This window comes from Perca flavescens, chromosome 5, assembly GCF_004354835.1.
Source record: "Perca flavescens isolate YP-PL-M2 chromosome 5, PFLA_1.0, whole genome shotgun sequence".
NCBI lineage: Eukaryota > Metazoa > Chordata > Actinopteri > Perciformes > Percidae > Perca > Perca flavescens.
The window spans coordinates 17,323,022-17,347,786 of record NC_041335.1 but is presented as its reverse complement, the minus strand read 5'-3'; the positions used below and the strand labels follow the sequence as shown (position 1 = coordinate 17,347,786).

General features: G+C 40.7%; 2 protein-coding genes across 9 annotated transcripts; one reads left to right on the top strand and one right to left on the bottom strand.

The window, feature by feature from the left end:
* The first annotated feature begins 49 nt into the window (after nt 1-49).
* git2a (G protein-coupled receptor kinase interacting ArfGAP 2a) lies at nt 50-18,173 on the top strand. 7 transcript variants are annotated; one of them, XM_028578511.1, is made up of 21 exons: nt 50-665; nt 4,875-5,008; nt 5,842-5,954; nt 6,108-6,213; nt 6,942-7,028; nt 7,136-7,266; nt 7,370-7,464; nt 7,813-7,858; nt 9,091-9,096; nt 9,177-9,228; nt 9,320-9,392; nt 9,557-9,654; nt 9,768-9,879; nt 9,998-10,140; nt 10,238-10,387; nt 12,409-12,657; nt 13,501-13,590; nt 14,967-15,049; nt 15,205-15,390; nt 16,292-16,355; nt 16,785-18,173. In XM_028578511.1, exons 1-21 carry the CDS (start codon nt 614-616, stop codon nt 16,995-16,997), a joined length of 2,283 nt encoding a protein of 760 aa, XP_028434312.1. In that variant the 5' UTR covers nt 50-613; the 3' UTR covers nt 16,998-18,173. The 7 variants fall into 7 exon arrangements, with proteins under 7 accessions (XP_028434312.1, XP_028434314.1, XP_028434313.1 ...); XM_028578513.1 differs by lacking the exon at nt 9,091-9,096 and having other exon boundaries at nt 9,180-9,228; XM_028578512.1 differs by lacking the exon at nt 9,091-9,096.
* tchp (trichoplein, keratin filament binding) lies at nt 13,184-24,342 on the bottom strand. 2 transcript variants are annotated; one of them, XM_028578522.1, is made up of 14 exons: nt 24,214-24,342; nt 23,774-23,969; nt 22,315-22,525; nt 22,177-22,233; nt 21,769-21,837; nt 20,949-21,122; nt 20,740-20,852; nt 20,579-20,645; nt 20,306-20,478; nt 20,145-20,226; nt 19,876-20,061; nt 19,356-19,499; nt 19,185-19,249; nt 13,184-13,276 (listed from the first exon to the last, which is right to left on the bottom strand). In XM_028578522.1, the coding sequence occupies exons 2-13, from the start codon at nt 23,962-23,964 to the stop codon at nt 19,217-19,219; spliced, it is 1,500 nt and encodes a 499-aa protein (XP_028434323.1). In that variant the 5' UTR covers nt 23,965-23,969; nt 24,214-24,342; the 3' UTR covers nt 13,184-13,276; nt 19,185-19,216. The 2 variants fall into 2 exon arrangements, with proteins under 2 accessions (XP_028434323.1, XP_028434322.1); XM_028578521.1 differs by lacking the exon at nt 13,184-13,276 and adding an exon at nt 14,823-15,365.
* Between the last annotated feature and the right edge of the window lie 423 nt (nt 24,343-24,765).

Below are 24,765 nucleotides of genomic sequence, written 5' to 3'. Positions count from 1 at the left end.
TGTTTTTTTTTTCCCTCAGTTGGGTCTATCAGGTTGTGTACCGCCCAATGCTACAGAAAACTCAAACAAACATATTGTGTTGTATTTGAGTTTTAATCTTAGCTGTTGAAAAAATCTGGGTCACGATTGGGATTTTCTCATCCAATCGAAAGACATAAGGAGGCGTAATTTCCGTGGAGCAAGGGAGAAATTCATTTCCTGTGAGGCGTGCATCTGGGCATAGTCTCCCCTCGCCAATAGGTCACAGTCGCAGCTGCCACTGGTGCTCTAGCTCCTCTGTAGTTTTGTCTGCGAGAGACTGAAGAGTAAACTACCAAACGGGCACAGAGGCTAGTTAGCTAATCAGGTGCTAAATCAGCTAACTTGCAGAACAGCAGCATTGTACCTTACGCTTGTGGGGTAGCGTTATAATGGTTGTAACGCAAACTCTGGCCAATACGAAAAGGCTAGCAACAGTCAAATGAAGATCAGCTTGTTGTTTGGGTTGTTTTAATTAGCTAGGTCTAACGTTAGCTAACGCGGAAGGAATCCCCTCAGAATAATAAATGGTTAGCAGAACGCAACGGACGTAATACTCTGCTCATTTTAAAAGGCATTTCTTCCTAAGTAAAGGATGTCTAAACGCCTGCGAAACACTGAGCTCTGCGCGGATTGCAATGTTCCAGGTAGGCAAATTTACACCATCCCTCATTTAGCTGTTATCCGTTATTTATTCACTAACGTCTGTTGGCCCATCAAGTAACGTTAACGTTAAGCCAATGCGGTGCACTTGACTACTCTTCTGGTTTAGCGATAAATCAGATTATCAGTGCTGGCCCATGCTGCTTTTTGCTTTACAGTAAATTAGATTAACGTTATGCTTGTACTTTTGTTTTGACAGGGCAAGTTGTTAGAGTTGTTGACAGTTCACTAACGTTATAGCAGCTGTCATCATTTTTTAACTGTTTCCATCCGTTGTTACTTTCTTTAAATAATCAGGCAGGCATTTCTGATGGGTGTCAGTGTAATTGCACAGTTGTTTTGTCACAGGTAACATATGTGTGTGTGAAATAATGTCTGTGGTATGCTCTCACTAGACTGGCCGCATCATTCATAGAAAGTCAGTGAGTAACGTTACAGTGGTCTCCTGTCCAGGTGCCTTTTGTACGCCACACAGGGGTATTGGTAGTAAACGACAAGCCTATCCCATGTTGACTATGTGTGACTGAATTTAAAACTAAGAGATTTATTAGTCCAGATGAAGTAATACTGAGTTCATTATATGTCATCAGAGTAATCACCAGCATCTTCTAAAAGAGATGTGATTGATTAAAAAAATGGTAATGGGAAATATTATTAGGAATGAGAGAAAATGAAATTAAGTTTTTCAAATCCAACGTTTCTGTGAAAGCTGAACAGGTTATAGTTGAAATGTGTGTGAGGTACGTTTAGTCCCATTTAGTCCTTTTTTTGAGTCCCATTTATATAGAAATGACGTGATGTGTTTCCGCAGCACAGGAAGCAAAATAGGATGCTGAGTGAATTGACTGCATGCTTTCAATGCGGAAGAGTTTTCTTTTCTATTGTGGCACTGGCACCACAGTGTATCGTAAATGTGAAATACTGTAAGAGCAGAATGTGAATTGTTTTAAGTAATGGCGAACAATATATATATATATATATATATATATATATATATATATATATATATATATATATATATATATATATAAAAAAAAAAATCTTACGCTGGTCTCTTTCCTTTTTCACAATAAAAATCAAGATAAACAATGAAAAGCATGGTAAATACTCAGTAATGATCAAGTTTTAGTACCTTGTCTATCATCATGTTGTTCAGACTAGTTAAACCTCTCAGGTCTCCACAGCAGCTGGCCTGGATTGCCCTTCCATACGGCTGTTACCAGTTGTTGGCTGTGAATATTTTTAGAGTTTCAAGATGTGGTATTGAAAAAAGGCATGTCAGCACCAACTCTCAAGTCTTAGTGGAGATGAGACTGAACACTGGGGACCAAGTGCCAGAATTTGACCAGCAACCCCTGCAGCTGTTACACTCCTACACCTCAGCTGCTGCTAAGACACTTACGGTCTTCACTATCCTGTCACAGTGCCAGCCACTCAATCTGTTTAACAGTTTATCGGCTATCGGAGTATGATATGCATTTACAGTATTCCTGGCCTTGAGATTATCGCAGTCAGAAGAGTCTCTGTATAAATGGCACATGGCACAACTCTGACATTTGTATGAGAGGAAGTGTGTTAAATAGGTCAAGGTTAAGTAAACATATTTATTTTGGTCATAGCTTACTGTATCTTGTAAATGTGCTCTGTCTCTATGCATTTCCTGAATATGCAGTGCCAAAAGTTTTGATAGCTTCTGTCTTTTTTTCTTCTTTTACAATGTTTTGAAGGAGGAAGCTGCTCTTATTACTCAACAATAAGGTTGAGGTGCTTCAACCCACAACTGCTAGTCTTCACTTCCTGTTTTCACAGTGCATGGCTTCACCTAAATCTCTGGTTAAAAATGGCTTTAACTAGCATTTGGCCTTTTTTCTGCACTATGTTTTGTTAACTCTTTATGTTACATTAGCCTAAATAATGCTTCCAGTGGTCTGAGCTAAGCACTCAAATATCCCATGAAAAGACCATGACCAACAAGTTTTAGTTCTCAGGACGTTTTTGCTTTTACTACCCCGTCTGTGGCACTCAGCCCCAAGCCCATTTGGGATAAATACAATACCCAAGCTCATTTAATGATTGTGTGCTTGAGAGTTTTTAAAGGTCCTATGACATGCTGCTTTTTGGATGCTTTTATAAAGGCCTTAGTGTTCCCCTAATACTGTATCTGAAGTCTCTTTCCCGAAATTCAGCCTTGGTGCTGAATTACAGCCACTAGAGCCAGTCCCACAATGAGCTTTCCTTAGTATATCAGTCCCTCCAGAAAAACGTGATTATGCGATCGCATAATTCAATGCATCAGCCAAAGTCCGCATATTTATGCGGGGGCCGCATTTTTTTCAAATACGGCGCACTTTCGCCGCATAAATTGCCGATTTCCGCGCAAAATATGCGGGGCTTTTTCATCAAACCGCAGTTTTTGCAAGTTCCCGCAGTTTCATTGCATAAAATTGCATAAATATCCCGCATACTCCATCACATTTTTTAAGAAAACGTGCCGCATAATCAAGGATTTTTGCCCGCAACAATCACAAAAAAACTCCAAATTTTTCTGGAAGGACTGGTATGTGCCATTTCTGTGTCTGTAGCTTTAAATGCTATTGAGGAGGAGAGAGGGGGGGCAAGATGGGGGATAGGGGTGTGGCCTTGACAAAATAGGCTCGTTCGAGATGAGCCAGATCTGCGTAGAATTGATCACCGGCGATCGCCGCCCAATGCATGCCGGTTAGATTTGTTTCCGACTTGATCCCGACTTGCTCTGACGTCATGCACACGTGGGCAACAATAATCTCACGAGACCAAGGCGGCCGCAGTTCTGAGACGCAGGTAGCGCAGTTGCTTTTCACCAACTGCAAGAGCCAGGCGGACACAGGTGGACCCAGTGCATGCTGGGAAACGCCGGCTTCTCAGCTGATCGAACAGCTGATTGGTTCAGAATCAACGTTTTATATAAACCTTTTATTGATTTTGAATCAGAGGGATTTTAACTGTGATTTGTCTGATTTAAAGGCTTATTCTGTACAGAACACATGTTGTGTGGCTGATAGTGATGTTTAAAAGTCAGAGAGACTAAATCTTATTACACATTACACATCATCTACAGTTTGTTGTTAATTAAAATCAGCAACAGATCACATGTAGAGAATCTTGACAGCTAATCTGTTATAATAAAAACAACTGGAGACTATGTACGTAAGATGATATATGGGTCTGATAACATTTTATTAAATCGGAATTGGACCACCAGTGTTTCTGTCACTTCCTGTTCAACCTGAAGGCTGCTGGAAACGGCTGGAAACTGTCCGACTTGAGAGCGGACTTTTGTCACCGCCCCCGGCTGCTGCCGCCTGCTCTCGTCCGCTTTACAGGCGAGGCGCAGTTCATCTTGAACGAGCCTACTGCCACTTTGCTCGTTTGCAAGCCGTGATGTCTCTCTCTTTCTCATGGGAGGGCCAAATTCCCCGGGCGGGCAAACAGAGCAAGGGGAGGTAACCTTGCTCCTTATGACCTCCAAAGGAGCAAGATTCCAGATCGGCCCATCTGAGCTTTCATTTTCTCAAAGGCAGAGCAGGATACCCAGGGCTCGGTTTACACCTATCGCCATTTCTAGCCACTGGGGGACCATAGGCAGACTGGGGGATCTCATATTAATGTTAAAAAAACCTCAAAGTGACATTTTCATGCCATGGGACCTTTAAACAACAATGGAGGTCTATGGCACAGAACAATAAGTTGTTTCAGGCTTTGGCTGCACAGACAATATTTGTTAGAAGGATCTATTAAATGTGGGTTTCGATCTTTTTCTGACATTTTTTGACACTAGGCTAAGTAAAATGAAGAACATCCTTTAAGTGTCTGTCTGTAAAGGTTTTGACACCATTAGTAAGAGTTTTTCTGGGTCCAGTCAGTGAGGAACAGAAAAAGGAGAAGTGGAGTGCTACCATCTAGCATGTAATTGATTTGAATAATAGTACTGAGAAGTGGAAATGAAGAAAGGACATGACTTGTGATACATTTCTGACTCATCACTTTAAAATGCCTACAAAAGCTAGATCAAATCAAATCTGTGAGAGCCAGGTAATCCAATATTGTACCATTAGCTATCCTTTAAATCACATCTTTAATACGTTGCAATTCATCACACAATTCATCACACAAGTGTCATGATTTTTACTTTGTAGTTGTCTCTTCCCTCTCAGAACCTCGCTGGGCCTCGGTGAACAGGGGTGTGTTGATTTGCGATGAGTGCTGCAGTGTTCATCGAAGTCTGGGCAGACACAGCTCCCAAGTCCGCCACCTGATACACACACCATGGCCACCTACGCAGCTACAGGTAATAACCCCAAGCAGAAAAACATGTATACAATATTCGCCCGTGTAAGGCTACATATCTTTATGCTGCAGTGTTTCCTTTAGGATTTTTTTTAGCAGTGGTGGCAGGTCCGAACCCCACCCCCATGAAACTGAACGGACACTTTGCTGCAACACAAACAAATGTATTCATTCACCTCTATTCACACACACAATGAGGCATATTTTCAGTCGAATCAACAGCTACATGTAATTTAGCTAGCAGGTGAAGAATACAAACAACGAATATCACCAGTTAACTTAATTTTAATTTGCAAGACCAGGCTTAAATGAACTGACAACATAAGTTATACGATGCACTGTTCTCAAGGACGCACACAATCTCAACTGGCTAATCATCCGGACAGCGTCTCTTTTTCCTTTCTCCCTTTTTCTGCCGAGTGACTATTCTCCGACATACACTCTCTAACAATGCAGCCTTATTTCTGATACTGTGGGGGGCCGCCACGGTCAAATCAACATAGAGGAAACACTGTGCTTTCAGCTGTGACGTTGTTTTTTGTATAGTTTATGAGTGCTATGAGGCTGTGGTTTGTCCCTCCTCCGATGCCTTGAGATCACATCATCCTTGAACACAATCTGTATTACTGCGGTTTTAAATTCAGCAGGCCTCTATCTTTGCTCAAGATCAATCTGTTGACAACAGTTGTACATCAGATCCCACTGAGGTGTATTGATTTGATCCAAATATAGAAAGTGTTTGTTCAGAATAAGAACTGTTAAAAGCCAGTCAGCATTCTGCAGTTTAAATCAATGGGACACATTTTACAGATTTATTTTTTAATTTCATCCCAGATGGTTCAGATGTTATATAGCAATGGTGCAAATTCAATATGGGAGCACTCTCTTCTGGACCCTGCATCTGTGATGAGTGGAAAACGCAAGGCCAACCCTCAGGACAAACTGCAGTGAGTCATTATTGTTTGAAAATGTTCACATAGAAGTTTTAATTCATTAAACAAAAAATGAATTGTTTAACTTACAAGTTTAGTATGTGCCACTGACTCATTATTGCTTCCTTCTTTCTGTTTGGACCTCTATGCTTTATGTTGTTCCAAAAGCCCAAACAAATCCGAGTTTATAAAAGCCAAATATCAAATGCTGGCATTTGTTCATCGCATGCCTTGCCGGGAGGACGACAGCTCGACAGCAAAGGATTTAAGCAAGGTGAGGAGAAGTGGCTGCTCAATGTGATTTAGAGAAAACTGAAAGATGTTTTTGTACAAAGCTTTGTTGGTAAACCTTATCAATTCATAGTAATAGTTTTTATGCCTCCGGGCCAGGGACAGCTGTGTTTTTTGGTTATCCATCCGTTTGTCTGTCCCATTCTTGAACGCGGCATCTCAGGACCCCCTGGAGGGAATATCTTCAAATTCGGCACAGACATCCACTTGGACTCAAGGATAAACTCATTCGATTTTGGAGGTCCTGGTCACTGTGACCACACAAAACACGTTTTTTGGCCATAACTCACGAATTCCTACGCTAATTATGACAACAATTTACACAAATATCTAATAGGATAAAATGAGGAAGGGATGGCATTTTATATCTAAAAGGTCAACTTCACTGTGACATCATAACATAACTCGAGCGACATCATGGCATCATCACAGACAACATCATAACCCAGCAACAGAAGGTGAGACATTTGGTCCTATAGTGAATTGGGGACATTCAACCTAAAACTGTGGTGATTACTTAGATCTTCTGTGCTGCCCGGTTGAAGAGGTGTGTCTTAAGCGTCCACATTTCGCCAAAAATACACTTTAATACTAATTATTAATTAATATTATATGAGATGAGTGCGGACAGACATGGAGGTAAACTGCAACTTCACTGGTTTGGCCGAGGCATACATCCACAAGGCGATAATTCTAGTTTTTTCCCCCCAGCAACTTCACTCAAGTGTACGCACTGGGAATCTCGAGACTTGTTTGAGATTGCTATCCCTGGGAGCACAAGCTAATTTTTTTCACCCGGTAAGATTCATCTGCTGTTCCTAAAACCAGAATTTTAATCTTTGCATTTACTTTTCTGTTGATTTTAGATCACAATGGTTTGTCCTGTAAATCAACCTCTCCTCTAGGAAAAAGGAAACACTCCCTTGCATGTAGCCGCAAAGGCAGGACAAGTATCTCAGGCTGAACTATTAACTGTTTATGGAGCAGATCCTGGAGCCCCTGACAGCAATGGCAAGACTCCCATAGACCATGCAAGGTTAGCTTTTTTTCAATAATCTTTTATAATTAAAAAAATTAAATATTATTTCAGCCTTGGAAGTATTATATTATGTTTGTTCTTTTAACATGTGTCTTTGTAGGGAAGCAGGCCACCATGACCTGGCAGATAGATTGGTGGAGATTCAGTATGAACTAACTGATCGACTGGCGTTCTACCTGTGTGGGAGAAAGCCAGGTATGCAACAAGAGACAGATAGAGATCTGTTACTGAAATGACTAAAAAGATATGGGTCAAAGAATATGTGCATGTGTGGTTGGAGTAAAAGATAGTTTTGCCTTGGCAAATATGGCACTACAATGAGTATTTCAGCTTGTACACTTTTCTGTGGTTTGCAAAGTACCTGATACGTGCAATAAATCTCATCAATGTGGCACTCCAAGCAGATAAAAACGAACTCCTCACTGTATTTCATTTACTTTGTAAATACCGATTTTATGTCCTATTTTTAAATCATGCTTAATATAAAATGTTTACATTGATGACATTTTGGCAGTCCTCCAAAATTTTTGTTGTTCCTTTCAGATCATAAAAACAGCCAGCACTTCATTGTTCCACAAATGGCCGACAGGTAAGAAAACTAACTGCGTGTCAATCACTGCTCATGCACACACAATAGGCTCGTTCGAGATGAGCCAGATCTGCGCAGAATTGATCACCGGCGATCGGCGCCCAATGCATGCCGGTTAGATTTGTTTCCGACTTGATCCCGACTTGCTCTGACGTCATGCGCATGTGGGCAACAATAATCTCATGAGACCAAGGCGGCCGCAGTTCTGAGACGCAGGTAGCGCAGTTGCTTTTCACCAACTGCAAGAGCCAGGCGGACACAGGTGGACCCAGTGCATGCTGGGAAACGCCGGCCTCTCAGCTGATTGGTTCAGAATCGACTCAACATGATGACGTTTTATATAAACTTTTTATTGATTTTGAATCGGAGGGATTTTAACTGCGATTTGTCTGATTTTTAAAGGCTTATTCTGTACAGAAAACATGTTGTGAGGCTGATAGTGATGTTTAGAAGTCAGAGAGACTACATCTTTTGAGATTACGGATCATCTACAGTTTGTTGTTAATTAAAATCAGCAACAGATCGCATGTAGAGAATTTTGACAGCTACTCTGTCATAATAAAAACAACTGGAAACTGTGTAGGAGCTGATATATGGGTCTGATGAGATTTTATTAAATCGGAATTGGACCACAGTGTTTCTGTCACTTCCTGTTCAGCCTGAAGGCTGCTGGAAACGGCTGGAAACTGTCCGACTTGAGAGCGGACTTTTGCCCCCGGCTGCTGCCGCCTGCTCTCGTCCGCTTTACAGGCGAGGCGCAGTTCATCTCGAACGAGCCTATTCATTCTAGGAGACTGTTTTGGGCTTTAGTAGAAAGGGGGGAGGGACTGAGAAGTTGTTGATGTTCACATTTTTTGGCTAAGTCCTGGATCTTCACAATTCTACCTACAGCACCTTTTAAGTGATTTGTCTGTGAATTAATGTACATCTAAGTAAACAGGCTCAACTTGAATTGAGCCAACAAGAGAGTAGAGTGAGGCAGTTGTTAATGGTTGTATTTTTGCTCTGAGGCCTGTTCTGTTGCTGTTGAGATCGCTGCAGCATTTACTATCTGTGTTAAAGTAAACAGACCCAGTAAAGTAGCTGAAATATCCAAACACTCTGTAACTGCTGCAAATAATTCAAAAATGTTATTTCAAACAACTCTGATTCCAACCGAGAAGAAGAGTCGTATTTTCAATTTAAATGACACATTTGATCTTTTTTTTTATTGCTCTCTTTTGATGGAAAAGGAACATGTAAGTATTACTCAGAATTAAGTGTGCATTATGCCGACATAAGAATTCATCAGCTTATGGAAGTTATGTTCTGCTTGTAGCAGTTTAGATTTATCAGAACTGGCCAAGGCAGCGAAGAAGAAACTGCAGTCTGTAAGTAATTTTGCAGAGTTTCACTGTACTGAGCTATCTTCTCTCCCCTTGCGTAAGTCCGACTAAGTGTCATTTACTGATTTCCATGCAGCTCAGTAATCATTTATTCGAGGAGCTGGCCATGGATGTGTACGATGAGGTGGACAGACGAGAGACTGATGCAGGTAAGATGAATTATCCAGGAAAAGCTCTGTTGTCTTGTATCCAGAGAAGACATTTGTTCTGGATCTCCTCACTATTATACTTTAAACCCTCCACTGGTGCTGCAGCTATACTCCCACCTCTAAACCGGACAACATTGAGCTCATTCTTAATCTATTGTTTGTAGTTTGGTTGACTACACAGAATCACAGCACTCTGGTGACAGAGACGACTGTGGTGCCTTTCCTTCCTGTGAATCCAGAGTATTCATCAACACGAAACCAGGCGAGTCCTCTTTACAGCAACTCCCATGCAGATGTTGTAGTGTTTCCCTCTGCACACGTTTACTTTGAAGTAAGATTGCATTCCACTAACGTGACTTTGTTTTTCTTATTCAGGGACGACAGAAGCTGGCAAGATTTAATGCACATGAATTTGCAACTCTTGTGATTGACATATTAAGCGATGCTAAGCGCAGACAACAAGGGAATTCAATAGCCAGTCCCAAAGGTCAGCATCTTATTGTTACTTTATTCCAAGATCTGTTACTTTATTCCAAGATCTTGCTGACACTGAAGTATCGCACATATATACAGTAACTATTCCAGTCTGTGTCTCTTTATTCCAGATAACGTTGAATTTATCCTGAAGAGTGTGGTTGTCAGGCATTGCAGTGACAGCCAGGACAACGACCAGCCTGACTACGACAGTGTGGCGTCTGACGAGGATACGGATCAAGAGCTCCCAGCAAGCAAAGGAGATAGGACCAAGGTATCCTGGCATCACTTTCACAATCTAAACCCCTGAAACACACTCTCTCTCTAGGTGCCTTTACCGTTTTTTGTTTTCAACCCCTCTCTCCCAACAGAGCCTGGACTCTGACCTCTCCGATGGCCCCGTTACTGTGCATGAATACATGGAGGTGAAAAATGCGCTCTCTGCCTCTGAGGCCAAGATCCAGCACCTCATGAAAGCCAACAACAGCCTGAGTGATGAGCTGAGGCTGATGCAGAAAAAGGTATCCACCTCGCTCCACCAATAAGATCACTAACACCGGGGGCCGGACTGAGGGGGGGCCACAGTGGTCAGCAGAGCTCTTCTCCTGCCCAGTGGGATCGCTCTCTGGTGGGGAGGCCGAGCTATCTGAATAGGAATGCTGTGTTGCAAGATAAGGCTGCTGTGACACCCTGCTGGTCCACCCTCTGTTTTGGCCAGCATGTTTGATTTCAAAGCTTCTTTTAGTTGTGTTTTTTTTTTTTTTGTTTGTTTTCTGTATTTGAGAAGAAGAAGAAATGCATCCTTTCTCCAGTTAATAACTAAAACAGTTTACTGGTAGTCCTCCTTTTTTGTAATGAAACTATGCTGTCTAATGTTACTAACAAGCATGTTTTAAGAAAAAGCATGAAGTAATCTACAGTGTTTTTTAACCTCTTTTGTAGTGACTAACTGAGATTGTATGTGTGTGCCTTGCTTCATCACATATACTGTGTTTATTGCATATAATTATTTTGGATGGTTTCCAGTTGTTTTTGGTAACAGCCTTTTAGTACTTGTGGATTTATTGTTTGACATGTCTTAGTGGTCTGGTTACATTTCATAGAAATGTCATAGAAAGCGTATTCCTCAGCTGATAAACAAACCAGGAATACTGTTACTCTGTTAGATAAAACTGCTGATTTATAAACATGACAATGTTACGTTTGAGATTCTGCACAAATGTATGCACTGTGCTTCAACTTAGCAATTTATATCCTGCTAAACCCATACTATTTTGAATATCATTTTGGCCACAGATGTTCTCAGCATATTACAGCTTTTATTTTGTTTAAATGAACCCCTGTCAGTTAGATTTCTTTTTTTTGTATGCTAAAATTGCTTTAATTTGGCTGTTTTGAAGGGGCATGCCGATTGTTTGTTGCTCTTAATTCTGTTTGTGTGACTCAAGCTTGCACACACAGGGTCATTGTGACACTGCAGTAGACATACAGCACTGTAGCGTACTGTATTGTTTTTGGATGATGTGATCTGGTTTTGTGTTGGCTTATGGCTGAACAGATTCACTCAAATGACCACGTTCAGATAAAGATGTGGTGGAGAAAGCAGGACATGAGCCTTGTCATGACATATTGTGTATATATTTCAACTTTATTTGGAATGACCGCCTTTACCAAACATCAGTCAGCCAGTCAGTCAGTCATTCATTATGGCAAAGGTTAGTAACTAAACCATACTCCTCCATTTTCTGACAGTACACCAGATTTAGCAGTTACTTTGCACTAAATGCAACTAGTTGCATTATTAAGGAAATTTTCTTTTCTTCCCCCAAACTGTTATATCCTTGACAAAATGTGCATGATTTTGTTCATTCTTGAATGCCTCTTATGCTCTTATAATTCTTGATTCTTAAGTACTGTGGCTACTTCTTTGACTTAAACTGCATCTGCGTTGCTTACCTACGCAACAATGTTTTGCTTGCTTATCACTTGCTTTGCTTCTTTTTTTTTAAACCAAGGCAAAATCCCTCCAAAAGCAAAATTCATGTTAGTCCTATGATTTTTAGGAGGTTGATGGTCAACTTGATGGATAATTAAAATAGATCATAAGATGATATGTTTCTAACCTAAAGTCTGTAAGCTCAACGCCACGAGACACGAGTTTCTCTGTAAGTCATTATCATTGAAGCAGCTTCTGGTTTTGTATATTAGTAATATATCCTAAGATTGTGTTAGAGCATTTTTCAAATATTGACTTAACTTTTTATATTGTGGGATTAACAACAATCTAAAAGGTTAGATTCTCAAATTTTATAATATGATACCCACAAAGATGTTTTTATTCCTGCCAAATAAGTATATTTATAAGTGTTTGACTAAGCATGCTGACAGTAGCAGACTGTGAAAGTATAATATGAATCATTTTTAGGAACAGTGGGATGAAAGCTGAAATTTTATGCTGTAAAGATAAGAGTGGATCATAACAGGGAACACCGCTTGCTTTGCTGAGAGCACTTCTTAGTGTATTGCTGACCGTCTCTTCCAGCTGCAATCTCTGCAAAGCGAGAACACCTCTCTCAGGCGGCACGTCCCAACCAATATCTATCAGATCCCCAGCGGTTCAGACTACCCCGACCCCTCCAGTCCCTCTGCCCTGAAACGCCGGCAGTCTGCGCGGGCCAGTCGGCCCATGTCTATGTATGAGACCGGCTCAGGCCTGAAGCCCTATGTCCCTAAAGGGGAAACTCCCTACCCAGAGGAGGGTATCCCCACCCTGCAACCCTTCCCACCTCATGTAAGTAAGACCTGTTCCCTGCTCTCCTTTGCCATTTCCTCTCCACTGGCCCGTTTCCCTGCCTTTCCCTCATGTCTTCATCCTGTCTGCAAACCTTTATCTCTGCCTTTTTTTTTTTTTTTTTTTTTTTTACTCATTTGCCACTGGGTAGTTTTTTGTAGCATCAAAGACGGAGTCATCAAAACCACCATGCCATTCATTTAGCCACACAGCCAGTCACAGCTCATCTTGTCCAGATACATGTTCAACACCATTATCTGCATATATCTGTTGTTTACTGGAGTGCTGCTTGTTTGTCAGACAAAGTTAGCTGTAACTGCAAGGAGATGCTGTTGTTATGATATACCTTGAAGGTTTGTACTGTGTTTTATGTTGATGAAGCATTAAAACTACCATACAAATACTCTGTTTTTGTAATGCATGATAATTTCACAAACTCACTTCATCTTCTCATCTGTTTGGATTCTCTTTTTGATTTATATACAGTATTAATGCAGTTACATTTGAGCCTGTGAATCATAATTTTCTGGTACTTTTCTCTCGCTGGATTAACTCCCAGGTTCTTCAGTCATATTTGTTCCAGCACACTGTGCTCAGAAAGGAAATGTAGCAGGATAATCTGTAAAAAAGAAAAAAACAACCAAGATCCTTTAAGTTGACTACATAGCATTAAATTATCTTAAGATCACCCCTATAGTTTTCCATCAACTCAATTCTCAATATACAGTATCTGATTAAGCCACAACTGGCTCAAAGAGACTTGTGGGACATCTAATCTCTTTCATCTGACTTTTTAGTTTTTTTCATTTTTAATTTAAAATGTGATTTGAACCCTGTCTTTAGACGGAAAGGGGCGCTTTTGTGACCACCTCTTCATCCCTCCCCTCATTTCCATCCACCCTGTCTTGGTCGAAGGATGAAAGTGCTCAAAAGGTTAAGTACATCCTCACTCGGTGGGACAAAGCGAATCCACTTGGAGCCTTTTCAACCCCTCCCTGACCCTCACCTCCCTCTGTTCTCCATATGCTGCTCCCTATCTGCCCTGCTGCATGAGCCGCCCCTCCACCAGCTGCCCTCACCATCAGATACCTGCCTTCATCAGCATCATGCTCACAGCGCGGCTAAACAACCGTAATTATGTGGTTTTGTCAAGGCAAAACTTCTGTCTTATTGCTGAACGTTGAGCGGAAAGTTGCGCTTGTAATGCTTCTTGGCATCCAGAAATGATATTGAAAAAGTATGATTGGAAAAGTGTTTTAATTTATAAAACAACCACCTGTCTGTTAAAAGAAGGGAACACATTGAGTACATTTCGAACACTCTTAGTATAAAGAGAAGTTCTTTTCTAACCCTGTCTCTAACAACTGCTTGGCCATTTTGCACAGTGAGCTTCCAACAGCATGCTCTCACTTCCTCCAGTAACACAAACAACGTGGTGATCCAGGAGATTACAGTCTAAAAAGATGTATCTTCTGTTCAGGAGGAACAAAGATTTATCTAAACATGTATGTGCTTATCGCATTTCCCGAGGCCAGCTTATGTGTGTTGCGGTGCATTGTGTACTGCATAGAAGAGGAGGATGTGTTCAGATTCTTTCACATGGATTGGTATGAACAATAGGTCCTGTGTGGCTTTTTTATGTCTCTGCTTCCTGTTTATACGTTTAGCTTTGAGTCCGATAGTGAACCCCCATACAGTGAAGTTACAGTGAACCCTGTCTGTTGTGAAGATGAGGCATGTGGTTATTATCATCTGACTTTCAAACCATGACCCTCTGGGGTCTACTTCTCTTTATTTTGGAGAATGAGTAAAGCTTGTGTGTCATGGTTCTCATGTAATGTTTCTAGCCACGTGTTGATTATTAGAATTGGCTTTTTGTTTGACTGTTTTGTTTGTTTTGTCATCCATAAATCATCCTTATTTCAACATACTGTCACATTTGATGATGATCATAGTCACTTCCAATAGTCAGCATTAGTGATTACGTCATACTGATGTGAGTAAACTATCTGACCCTATCTGCATAATTGGTTTTACTAATCCTATATTGAATGCTTTAAATTGATCATGCGCTTTTGCTTCACAGCTTTATTCGCTTGTTTCAGTCGTCCGCATCGCTTTTACTTTTTTATATTCCAATTTGACATACAACAAACAGAAAGGGGTACATTTACAATACATGTTTTTATTTGTCAATGAGCATTTAAATTGTGATGTCACTACAGCTGTTTCTGGTTTATATCCTCAGTGGCATGGGACGTTTTGCAGGAGGCACTTTATCATTTTTGTGTCCCCTCTCTCCCTTTTAGGCCTCGAAGTTAGAGATGCAAAGCAGCATGCCGGAAAGTGACTATGACAACACATTCAATGACTCTGAGATGGATGATTCGGGGTAAGAGCATCACCCAGAATGATTGTTTGTTCTAAGTGATGAGTGAAAGTTTTCTGGCTCCTAAATACAGTTTAAAGGGGTTTTGTCTTTAGAGTAAAAACAATGAGCAGGGATTTGGGAAGTAGACATCATTTCTTCTGAATTTCCATCTGCAGTTTGTGCAGGAGAGGGAGGCTGAGGAGCAGTGGCTGGCTGGGGGAGAGCAGCTCTATCCCGGAGCTGGATGATCTGGAGTCAGACCCCACGCTTCCCAGCACTGAAGACGTCATCCGCAAAACAGAGCAGATCACCAAGAATATCCAAGAGCTGTTGCGAGCTGCTCAGGAGAACAAACATGACAGGTCAGAATCTGAAGAAAAAAGGGATCTTTCTTTATCAGTTTAGGATCTGTTTTTTTTTTTAGCTTTCATTTCCTTGTTTCCATTTTTATCCCTAGGTTCCTCTTACATTCATCATTATTGTCATGTTTAGTTGCCTTTATCTCCTATCATTTCCCCTTTTTCTTCTGTTAACTTCACTCTTCTCCTTCATTCTACTTCAACTTTTCTCTGCTGTTATGTTGTTTTGGTGTCCCTGTGCCTCACCCCTGTGAGCAGACCATGTGAGCGGGAAGGTGTGCGTCGGCTCAGGCACAGCCTGGGATGTTTCAGCACTCTGGTGCCCTGGGCCGAGAAGGCCCCCCCTCCCCTTCAGCCGCTCAGCCTGCGCTCCCCTGACCCCACCTCCTGGTACTCTGGCCTCTGTCCCTGCCTCCCAGGCACAGTTTTATTTTCCTCTCCCTATCATAGTTTCTGCCTCACCCTTTTCCCTTTGCCTCACCTGCTAACAAGCTATCTCTTTTTTTTCCAATTTGCTGACTTTGAATCTGCTTAAGTGAATTGATGCAAAGTTATCTATGCTGTGACTTTCTTTTGATATATAGGTGACAGTGAAGTTGATGCACATTCTCACATTGATGTTGTTTCTACTGTGTAGCCATCATTTTTTAATACTAAAATGTGCTATGGAATAAAACTGCCTGGTACTTACAATGCTAAAAAATTGTTAAATAGCATGTTCTGTTGGTGTTAACCTGAAGATGATAATGCACGGTGTGGTGTGAATACTATATAATACAGTACATTGCTTGCATTTAGGAGCTTTTGGTTAATTGCTATTTTATCAATGTTTGTTCTGTAATTTTGAGATTTCTATGAATGTGACATCAATATGTTGAACTCAACAAATCTCTTCTCCTCACAGCTTCATACCCTGTTCAGAAAGAATACATGTGGCTGTAACAGAGATGGCTGCCCTCTTTCCCAAGGTATGGAAACAAGTTTGTAGATGGTTTGTTTTGAGAGAATGGATCAGTCAGCAATCATGTTTTCCATGTGTTACTTTAAAATTATCACAAGCACAAATACCAGAGATTTAAGCTCCAACTACAGCAATATTTTCAGTTGTGCCAATTACTGATGCTCTATTTTACTTGGTCCTTTTACTCAAATAAAAAAGCAATGAATTTCACCTAAATGTGTATGTTCTTGTGTGTTAAATATAAATATTTTTAAGTGTGTTAAAAGAAAAGAGAGTATGGTAAACAAACCAAAGTAGGTTCTGGCCAGATTCAGTCCTAAGCCAGCAGAGGTCAATGTGGTTTCGAAAGGGATCTGCACACACCGGCTTTCTTTGCACCAATCTTTTGAACAAACACTGTCCATTAGCATTAAGATATTTTAACCTTGCTTTGCAGAAGCCACGCTCAGAGACTGTGAGAGGCTCGCTGCGCTTGTTGACCTCCAGTGCGTACCGGCTTCAGAGTGAGTGCAGGAAGGCGTTGCCTTCAGAGGGCTGCCCGGGACCTGACATGCAGCTGGTCACCCAGCAGGTCATCCAATGTGCTTATGACATCGCCAAGGCAGCTAAGCAGCTTGTCACCATCACCACAAAGGAGAATACCAACTAACACCACTTACAGGGCTGCAATGCAGTCAGCATCTCAGTTTTGTTCTTTCAAAAAAAAAAAAAATTTAATTTTGTTATTTTTTGTATTTGTGGTATATGCATGCATTGTTTTTTTTATTTATGGATAACTACTTAAAGCCAACTCTGAACAAAAGAGTGTAAAGTGGAAAAGGCAGCAACTTTACCTAGGAATACCAAGCTAATGTACAGTAATAGCACAATTTCTCTTCAGGTAAATTAATAACTTCCACAAATCATGGTAATAAAAGCAGCAGCTAGCAGGCCTGGGGACTGTAATAGTTTATAGATTACAACTTGAGTAAAACTTGCTCTTAGCTACAAATAACCTTTAATCAGTCCAAATTGTAAATAGCTTTTATTGAGAAAAGGAATTAAGCACAGCACAGTACAGTAAATCTAGATGATGATATTGGTTAATGTTATCAGTCCAAAGCTAGGCATGGAAGCTGAAAAGCCATACACGAGTCATGAATCTGCTGTCATGGAATACTAGTGCTAACACTCTTGTAGCTAAAGGAGCTTCCTCTCATTAATTGCACTGTGCAAGCATCATCATACCGTAAAGTTTAATCTCCAAAATCAAACTGACCATTAAATGTTGGGAACTTCATTTATGCACACTTTGTAGCTAAGCAATGCTAATGTTTGTTGCATCGAAAAAACTATTTATACGTTTTTTTCCCCTGTCCAAGTGTAATCCAGTCTGCAGTGCACTTATTGCAGCTATTTATGCGTGCCCATTTGTCAAGTCAGTGAATGAAAATAACGCTTGTCCAGGGGCCAAGTTGTATTCTTCACCAGCACCAAGATGATGTTGTATTAAGTACAAACGGTGTGCTTCTTCTCCACACTGCACTGTATTCTGCAGTCTTGTGTGCCATTGCAGTATTGGTGATGTTGCAAGATATTTACAGCTAATAGCCATACTGTTTGTATGTCTGTGTGTGTGTTTTGTGCTCTGTTCCGTTGCTGCTAGTTTCGTATTTAATGTGCAACATATGGGATAGAAGTCTAGACGTCTCCTGTATAATTGTGCAACCCAACGTTCATCCTCACCAAGTGTTTCAGAGTTCATTTTGAAATCTGATCAAGGTAATGTCCCTCTCTGTACTTGACCAGAGTGCAGGGATGTATGTGATGCAGCTGTTAAGTTGCACTTTGGAAAAATAATTATTTTCTAAATAAACTTAATTTATAAATATAGCCTGTTGTGATTTGCCAGAATTGGTATCATGTTTCACTTTTCATGGCCTTCATACAAAATACTGAAATTTGATTTTTAATAGTTTTATTGAAAACCGTCTACAAATTCTGGATAGAAAATATACAAAAAAAAAAATGTAAAAGTGCAAAGAAATCATCCATTCTTTTCTACATATACGTTTATGCGAACCAGCATTAAATTAACATCAAAATGGTACAATATATGTCTTTGCTTTAAACTCTCATGTCCATATGGACATTTAAAGAGTTATTGGTTGACAACATTGTTCCTTCTCTTCATACTGGCTGTGAAAAGATCCCCTCCACAATGCAGCTCTAATGTAAAAATTCACACCCCTCTATCTGTGCAAAAATGCATTTTAAAGTTTGCCAAAGTAAATATGAAGTTTCAGGAGTTAGTCAAATCAAGCAGGTATCTTCTAAAGTTATAATCTTTTTAGTACAAAATTATCTTGTGTTACTATCTCTCCGCTGTGGCTCAGCCAGAAAACCCAGTAGCAATAGAGCAAAAAGAGAATTTAAAAAAAAAATATCTACTTGGTTTGATGAAGTTTAAAATGCATGTTTACATTGAATGAGGACTGTGGTTTTTGTCACCAATCAGTTACTTTGAATCACGGTAGGAAGCAGAGGTGTCAATTCCAGGTCCAGAAAGTAAAAGTCCTGCCATGTGTTTATTCCACCAATGAACTCAGCCAGCTGATTTTACTAATTAGCAGCTGATTTCACTAATTAGTAGTGAAATCAGCTGGCTGAGTTCATTGGTGGAATAAACACATGGCAGGACTTTTACTTTCTGGACCTGGAATTGACACCTCTGGTAGGAAGGGATCTCTTCATGGCCAGTATGAACAATTACAATGACCACTAACTTGACACACTTGAAAAACATGTGAAACTATGTTTAAAAGGTAATTTACAGGTAGAAAAATAAACATCTCACAATTCAGTTTTGAGTTCAGTCTTGCAGGTTGCTCATGTCCAGGCTGATCGAGGTCTGCTGTGAACCTGAAAGGAACAGTTCCAAGCATATTTTAACATTGAAAAGCATTTTTACCTGAAATGTGAACATTCATGGTCATCAGTTTCCTGCGGCTTGAATTTCATATTTTACCTTCTCCTGGTATCCTTTCCTGGCCATCCTCTCCATCTCCCGCCTCAGCTCCTCCTCTTGGATTTGAAGAGCCTTCCTGTCCTCCTCCTCCTCCTGCTCTATCCTGCACTGCTCCTCCCACTGCTCCTGGCGCTGCTGCTCCACCTATACAGCATATACACAGAAACAACTTTAGGTCTGTTTTATTATTTTTAAAAAGAAGCATATAATCTAATGCTGTGTTGTGAGTTGTAATGCATGACAATTCACTCAAATGTATTAAGCTGCTATCGTAGCATGATTTTTAGTCGTTCAGGTGCATTCTTGGCGTATTTCTATCTTAAGGCAGTGGAAAGTGATCGCGCCATTGACCAACACAAACCTGGTCCAAAGTCAATAACACAGCATTTCATTGTTACTTTAACAGCGCCAGGCGCTTTACACTGTGCTCTTAGATCGTTAAAATAGGGCTCTATGTGTCTTTAAGTTTTACATTATTAACTGTGTTGTGTGGAGGAAAAGTGCTATGAAAACACGACACCTGAGCATTTATCTCTTGCATCCGTGCGGTCCTACGGCACTCTTCTTGCTCCTTCTCCTGGCGTCTGGTCTCCCTCTCCCTCTCCAGCTCCTGGATCAGCTGTTCTCGTCTCCTCAGGGACTCCCCTTGAGCCTCTCTGTTCTTCTGCATCTTAAGCTCCAGCTGTTGCTGTCTCTCTGACAGTACCTTTCCAAGAACAAGGAAGGAGAGCTGTTGTTTAGTAGTCATACATTTTGAATTACATTCATTTAGAATTTAAAGCAATTCACCTCTTGCATGAGCCGTTCTCTGGCTTTCCTCTCCTTCTCCCACTGTGCTTCTCGTTTCTCCCAGACATGTTGAGCTTCTTCTCTGAAATGGATGAGATACATTGGTTTGTATTTTGAGTCCCTTCCTGCACAGTCAGAGCTTTCTGAATCTTGGTGCTCACCTGTGTAGGATGTCGAACTCAGCCTCCCTCTCCCGCTCCAAATGAAGCTGCTCTTCAATCACACGTTTCATCCAGGCAGCATCAGCGATGGCTCTTTCCCTTCGCGCAGTCTCTATCCTCCTGTCCTCCTGCTGTCCATCCAGCAAGGCTGCCAGGATCTTACGGTCAGCCTCCTGGTGTGCACAGAGGAATTTGAGGAAGGTGTGAAAGCCAGGCAAGTTAGATTACATGTAGAAAAATGTACTGTATCAAAAGAGGGTCAAGTAGACCAACCAGCTCCTCCTGCACTTGCTGGGCTCTCCTCTTCAGCTGGGCGCGATATTGACGGATTAAGAAATGCCTGGTGGAACACAAATCCAATGAACCCAATGCCTCACCAGAATAAAGTATCATATTACTTGTGATAAGTTACCTGCAGAAAGAGCATCCCTTACCCCATCTCTGACTTCTTTCGCCTTTCCTCCACCTTTCTCCTTTCCTCCTCTATTTTCTCCAGCTCCCATTGTTTGACCAGCAGAGCCTCTTGCTCCTTCTTCAGGCGAGTTGCCTGAGACAAAGAAAATTGTTGTTGTTGATGCTTAAAAACACACATTCAATATTATAATTTTTTCCATCAGAAATACTTTGTCCAAGTTCTAAATACCTCGTCTTCCCTCAGCTTCAGTTCTTCCATCTGTTTGCGAAGTTCCTCGGCCCTCTTCCGCTCCTCTACGTTCCTTTTCTCCTCCGCTTGCTTCATCCTCTCCAGAGCCTCTTTTCGGGTTATCTCGTACTCATTTTCAAAGCGTTCCTTCTCTTTTTGCTTTGTCACTTCTTGCTACATGTTTAGAGAGATGAGTCACTTACAGTAGCTGTCTAAACTTTCTTAATTATGCACCACGTTGACGGGATTAACGTGAGTAGATTTCAGACTTGATACTGTGCTCACAGATGACATGAGCCCTGTTTAATAAAAAATGTATTTGTTACATAAATAATTAGTCACGTAAAAGGATAATGACAACTGTTAATGACTTGAGGGTCCTATGTGTCATCACTGACTTGAGAGAGGTGATGCTTAAGAGTACTAGAGAGTGATTTCTACATAATGTTTTGAGTAAAATTGAGTAAGAATCTATGAGAAGCCGCCTTGGCTAAAATTGAATACTTGACTTGCACGTACATATACATACATATTAATGCACATACATACAGTACATACTCACACTCATATACCCTCATACTCATATACATGCTTACTTTATGCATGCATGTGTATGTGCATGAGAGTATGCATGAAAGTGCTTAGTACTGGTATATATGCATGTGCAAGTCAAGTATTTTGGCCTAGGCGGTGTCTCATAATAACCATGTTAAGATAAAAAGTGTTTTTTACAAGGACCTACAGTTTAAAAACACGTATTAGACCGTTAGATAAACAGACACTGAACTGTCTAGTCTGATAGATGTGATGAATGTCTTACCTTTTTCTTCTCAGATATCTGCTCCTGCCATTGGCCGACAACATGATCTTTATGTAAAGCCGACTCGACCTGTTGACAGATTAAAAGAGCAAGTAAAGACGAGACAGAGATACTGATGAACCTGACCCTTAGCGGAAGGGATACCAGAACATTTTATTCTCTTAAGTCAACATTGGATTCGGGTTAACAGAAAGTCATGGAATATCTGCATCACAAGCCCTATTAGTTTCCAGATCAAGTGGACGTCTTGACAAAAAGTGTCTGTTTTCTCCTCTTGCGGAGCTCTTCAGACACACAGGATGGTTACAAGATTCCTGAGGCAATTTATCGCTTCATCAACAGTGAGACTTATGAAGTAAGAGGTTTGGCAACTTATCACTTTTCCATTAATAGTTTAAACTTAGCTACCTCTCGCAACTCTGTGTTGTTTTTCTTCCAGTGCTCCTTCAGCAGCTCTTGTGCAAGCTAGAAATAAAGAACAAAAATAACAGGGATTATACACAGCAGAGCACCGTGAGCAGTACTGAAAAAAAAGACTGCAACTACCTTTTTTCTTCTTTCCTCTCTTGCCGTACGAAGCTCTTCAGTCTTTTGCACCAGCTGACTTGCCAATGTGCTCCTGTCAGGAACTACTTCCCTGAGTTCCGCCTCCAGCCGGTCTTGCTCCTCTTGAAGCATGGCCTTTAGCCGATTCCTGCGCTGCTCAAGGCTGGCCTTCTTTTCTTCATTCAGTCTCTGTTTATGGTATGCCGACATACTGACGGAACGGAGGAAAAAGAAACATTAGTTGTTTTTCTCTGGCTTAATTTTTCTGTCATTTGTCTGCTGAAACCAAGAGGGTTTCAGAGACATACTAGAAGAGAAAATTCTATAGGTATATTTATGACATTTAGTATTCACACATATTGACACAAACAAACTCTCTCTCACACACACACACACACACACACACACACACACACATTATGCAAGGTTACATAGATTTAAGGGTAGACACGGATATTTAGTTCCTGAGCCCAAAACACAGACTGTGTATGTATAACAAATAACTAAACATTGAAAAAGAGGCCTTCCACACTATTGCTCGTGGTAAATTTAATTAAAATATCGGCATACGTGCAGTTTAGTGTCCCAAATTTTCTGTAACGTAACGCCATTTGTACAGGTCCTATTCCCTGACCAATCGACTATCCTAACCTTAACCACTCCAGGTCAAATGCCTAACCCCAACCAATCGAGCTGCTTCGTAGGGTGGGTCTTGGCGTGGCCATAGTGGAATTTGGGACACTAAATTGAACGTAAACCTAAAATATCATTACTATTACTATGATATTTCATAGTGGGAAGATTATTAATTTATTTATGAATGTACTTGTACATTTCTGTCATCACTTGTGAATGTTCTCTCTACAGTACGTTATTATCAGCCCTTACTATTTACACATGTAAGAGGACACCATCTTTTAAATTATTGTGAACTGTGTTTAAAATGAGTTGGACTATTTTTCACATATATAATAATATATAACTATAAATATTTGCATGAACAGCTTCCTTTATGTGGCCACACTTAACATCAGATTAGTCAGAACTGAGTGAAAAATCTAAACCAACCTATTTTAGTTGTGCCAAACAAAGAGCCGATGTAAGCCTGAAGTGTTGCCCAAATATGTACAAATTCACTGGGAGCAATAGTTTATAGATTACTGTCTCTTTTTAAACATTCATCATACAGACACCTTATATACAAAGGATACTTACAGAGCCATCTAAGTGAGGGCAGTGAAAGAGAAACGGTGTCGAAATACTGTAGTAGCCTCTTGGCAATCATATTAATAATAAACATGAACATGGAACAGAAAACATCGTCAAATTGAAGAAATTATCTTGAAATGCATTGCTTTATTTTATTTTCCACTGTTGCAGATATTGATTTTGCAAAGCAATGATAACAGTAAGCTTTATGTGGTCACTGAGTCAGTCCAGCTCTGGTGCATGCAGTTACCTCTGCTGGAAGGACTGACGGGAGCTCCACACCGCCTGTCTCTGGCTGCGGACACTCTGCTCTCTCAAGTACTGAGCATGCAGCTCCCACTGCTGCCGCCACCGGGCCTCCTGCTCCCGCTGCCGGGCCAGCTGTCCGGCCAGCACCCGGGACCGACTAGGCAAATGGGCCGAGAGGCTCGGCAGAGCCATAGATCCTGAATCGTAATTAACATACATTATAAGAAGTTCACCCCAATCATAATTAACGTTGCTTGACTTATTAGTTAGCTTTAACACTACACTATTTGTGCGCGTTAAATTGACGCTAAAGGCCACTAATTCACACAGAAAATAAGTAGCTAACGCTATCGTGTTACTTTTATGTCTTTGTATTGGGTCGTGTAACGTTAACGCTTGTTATTTAAGGCCTTTTCAGCTCGATAAATAACACTTACTTACCCTTTCGATGGTAAACTGGATTGCTTTCTGTTGATATTTGTTAAAAACAGTCGACGTTTTGCATTTCTACACAGAAAAACCGTCGCTATTCAATGTTATTAGTATTACATAGCTACCGATACACTTCCTAGTTACCCCCACGCTACGGGATGAAGTAAAGTTCAAAATTGCCTACTGGATGAAAACGCGAAACGCATTTGCGTTATTTATTTAATATTAATTTTAAAATAAAGACACGGGCTTCCTGAACAAAGACGGCAATGCACGTTTCATTTATTTAACCCATGATTCAACCCCAACACTAGCCTGGTTAACACCAGACCCTTCGTTGTAACTGGGAAGTTCGTCAGGGTTTTCCCAGGCTACCCCAACACACGTCTTTTTTATTTATTTATTTTTATTAGTAAAGAACATAGGTACATCGCCAGTATGTGCATAGGCCTATAGGCCTACAGAAAAAAAATATATGTAGAGAAAAAAATTTAAAAGTAGAAAAGAAAATAAAATATGTAGTACATAAGTCAAATGTATCAGCAGTAGCCTACATGAGAA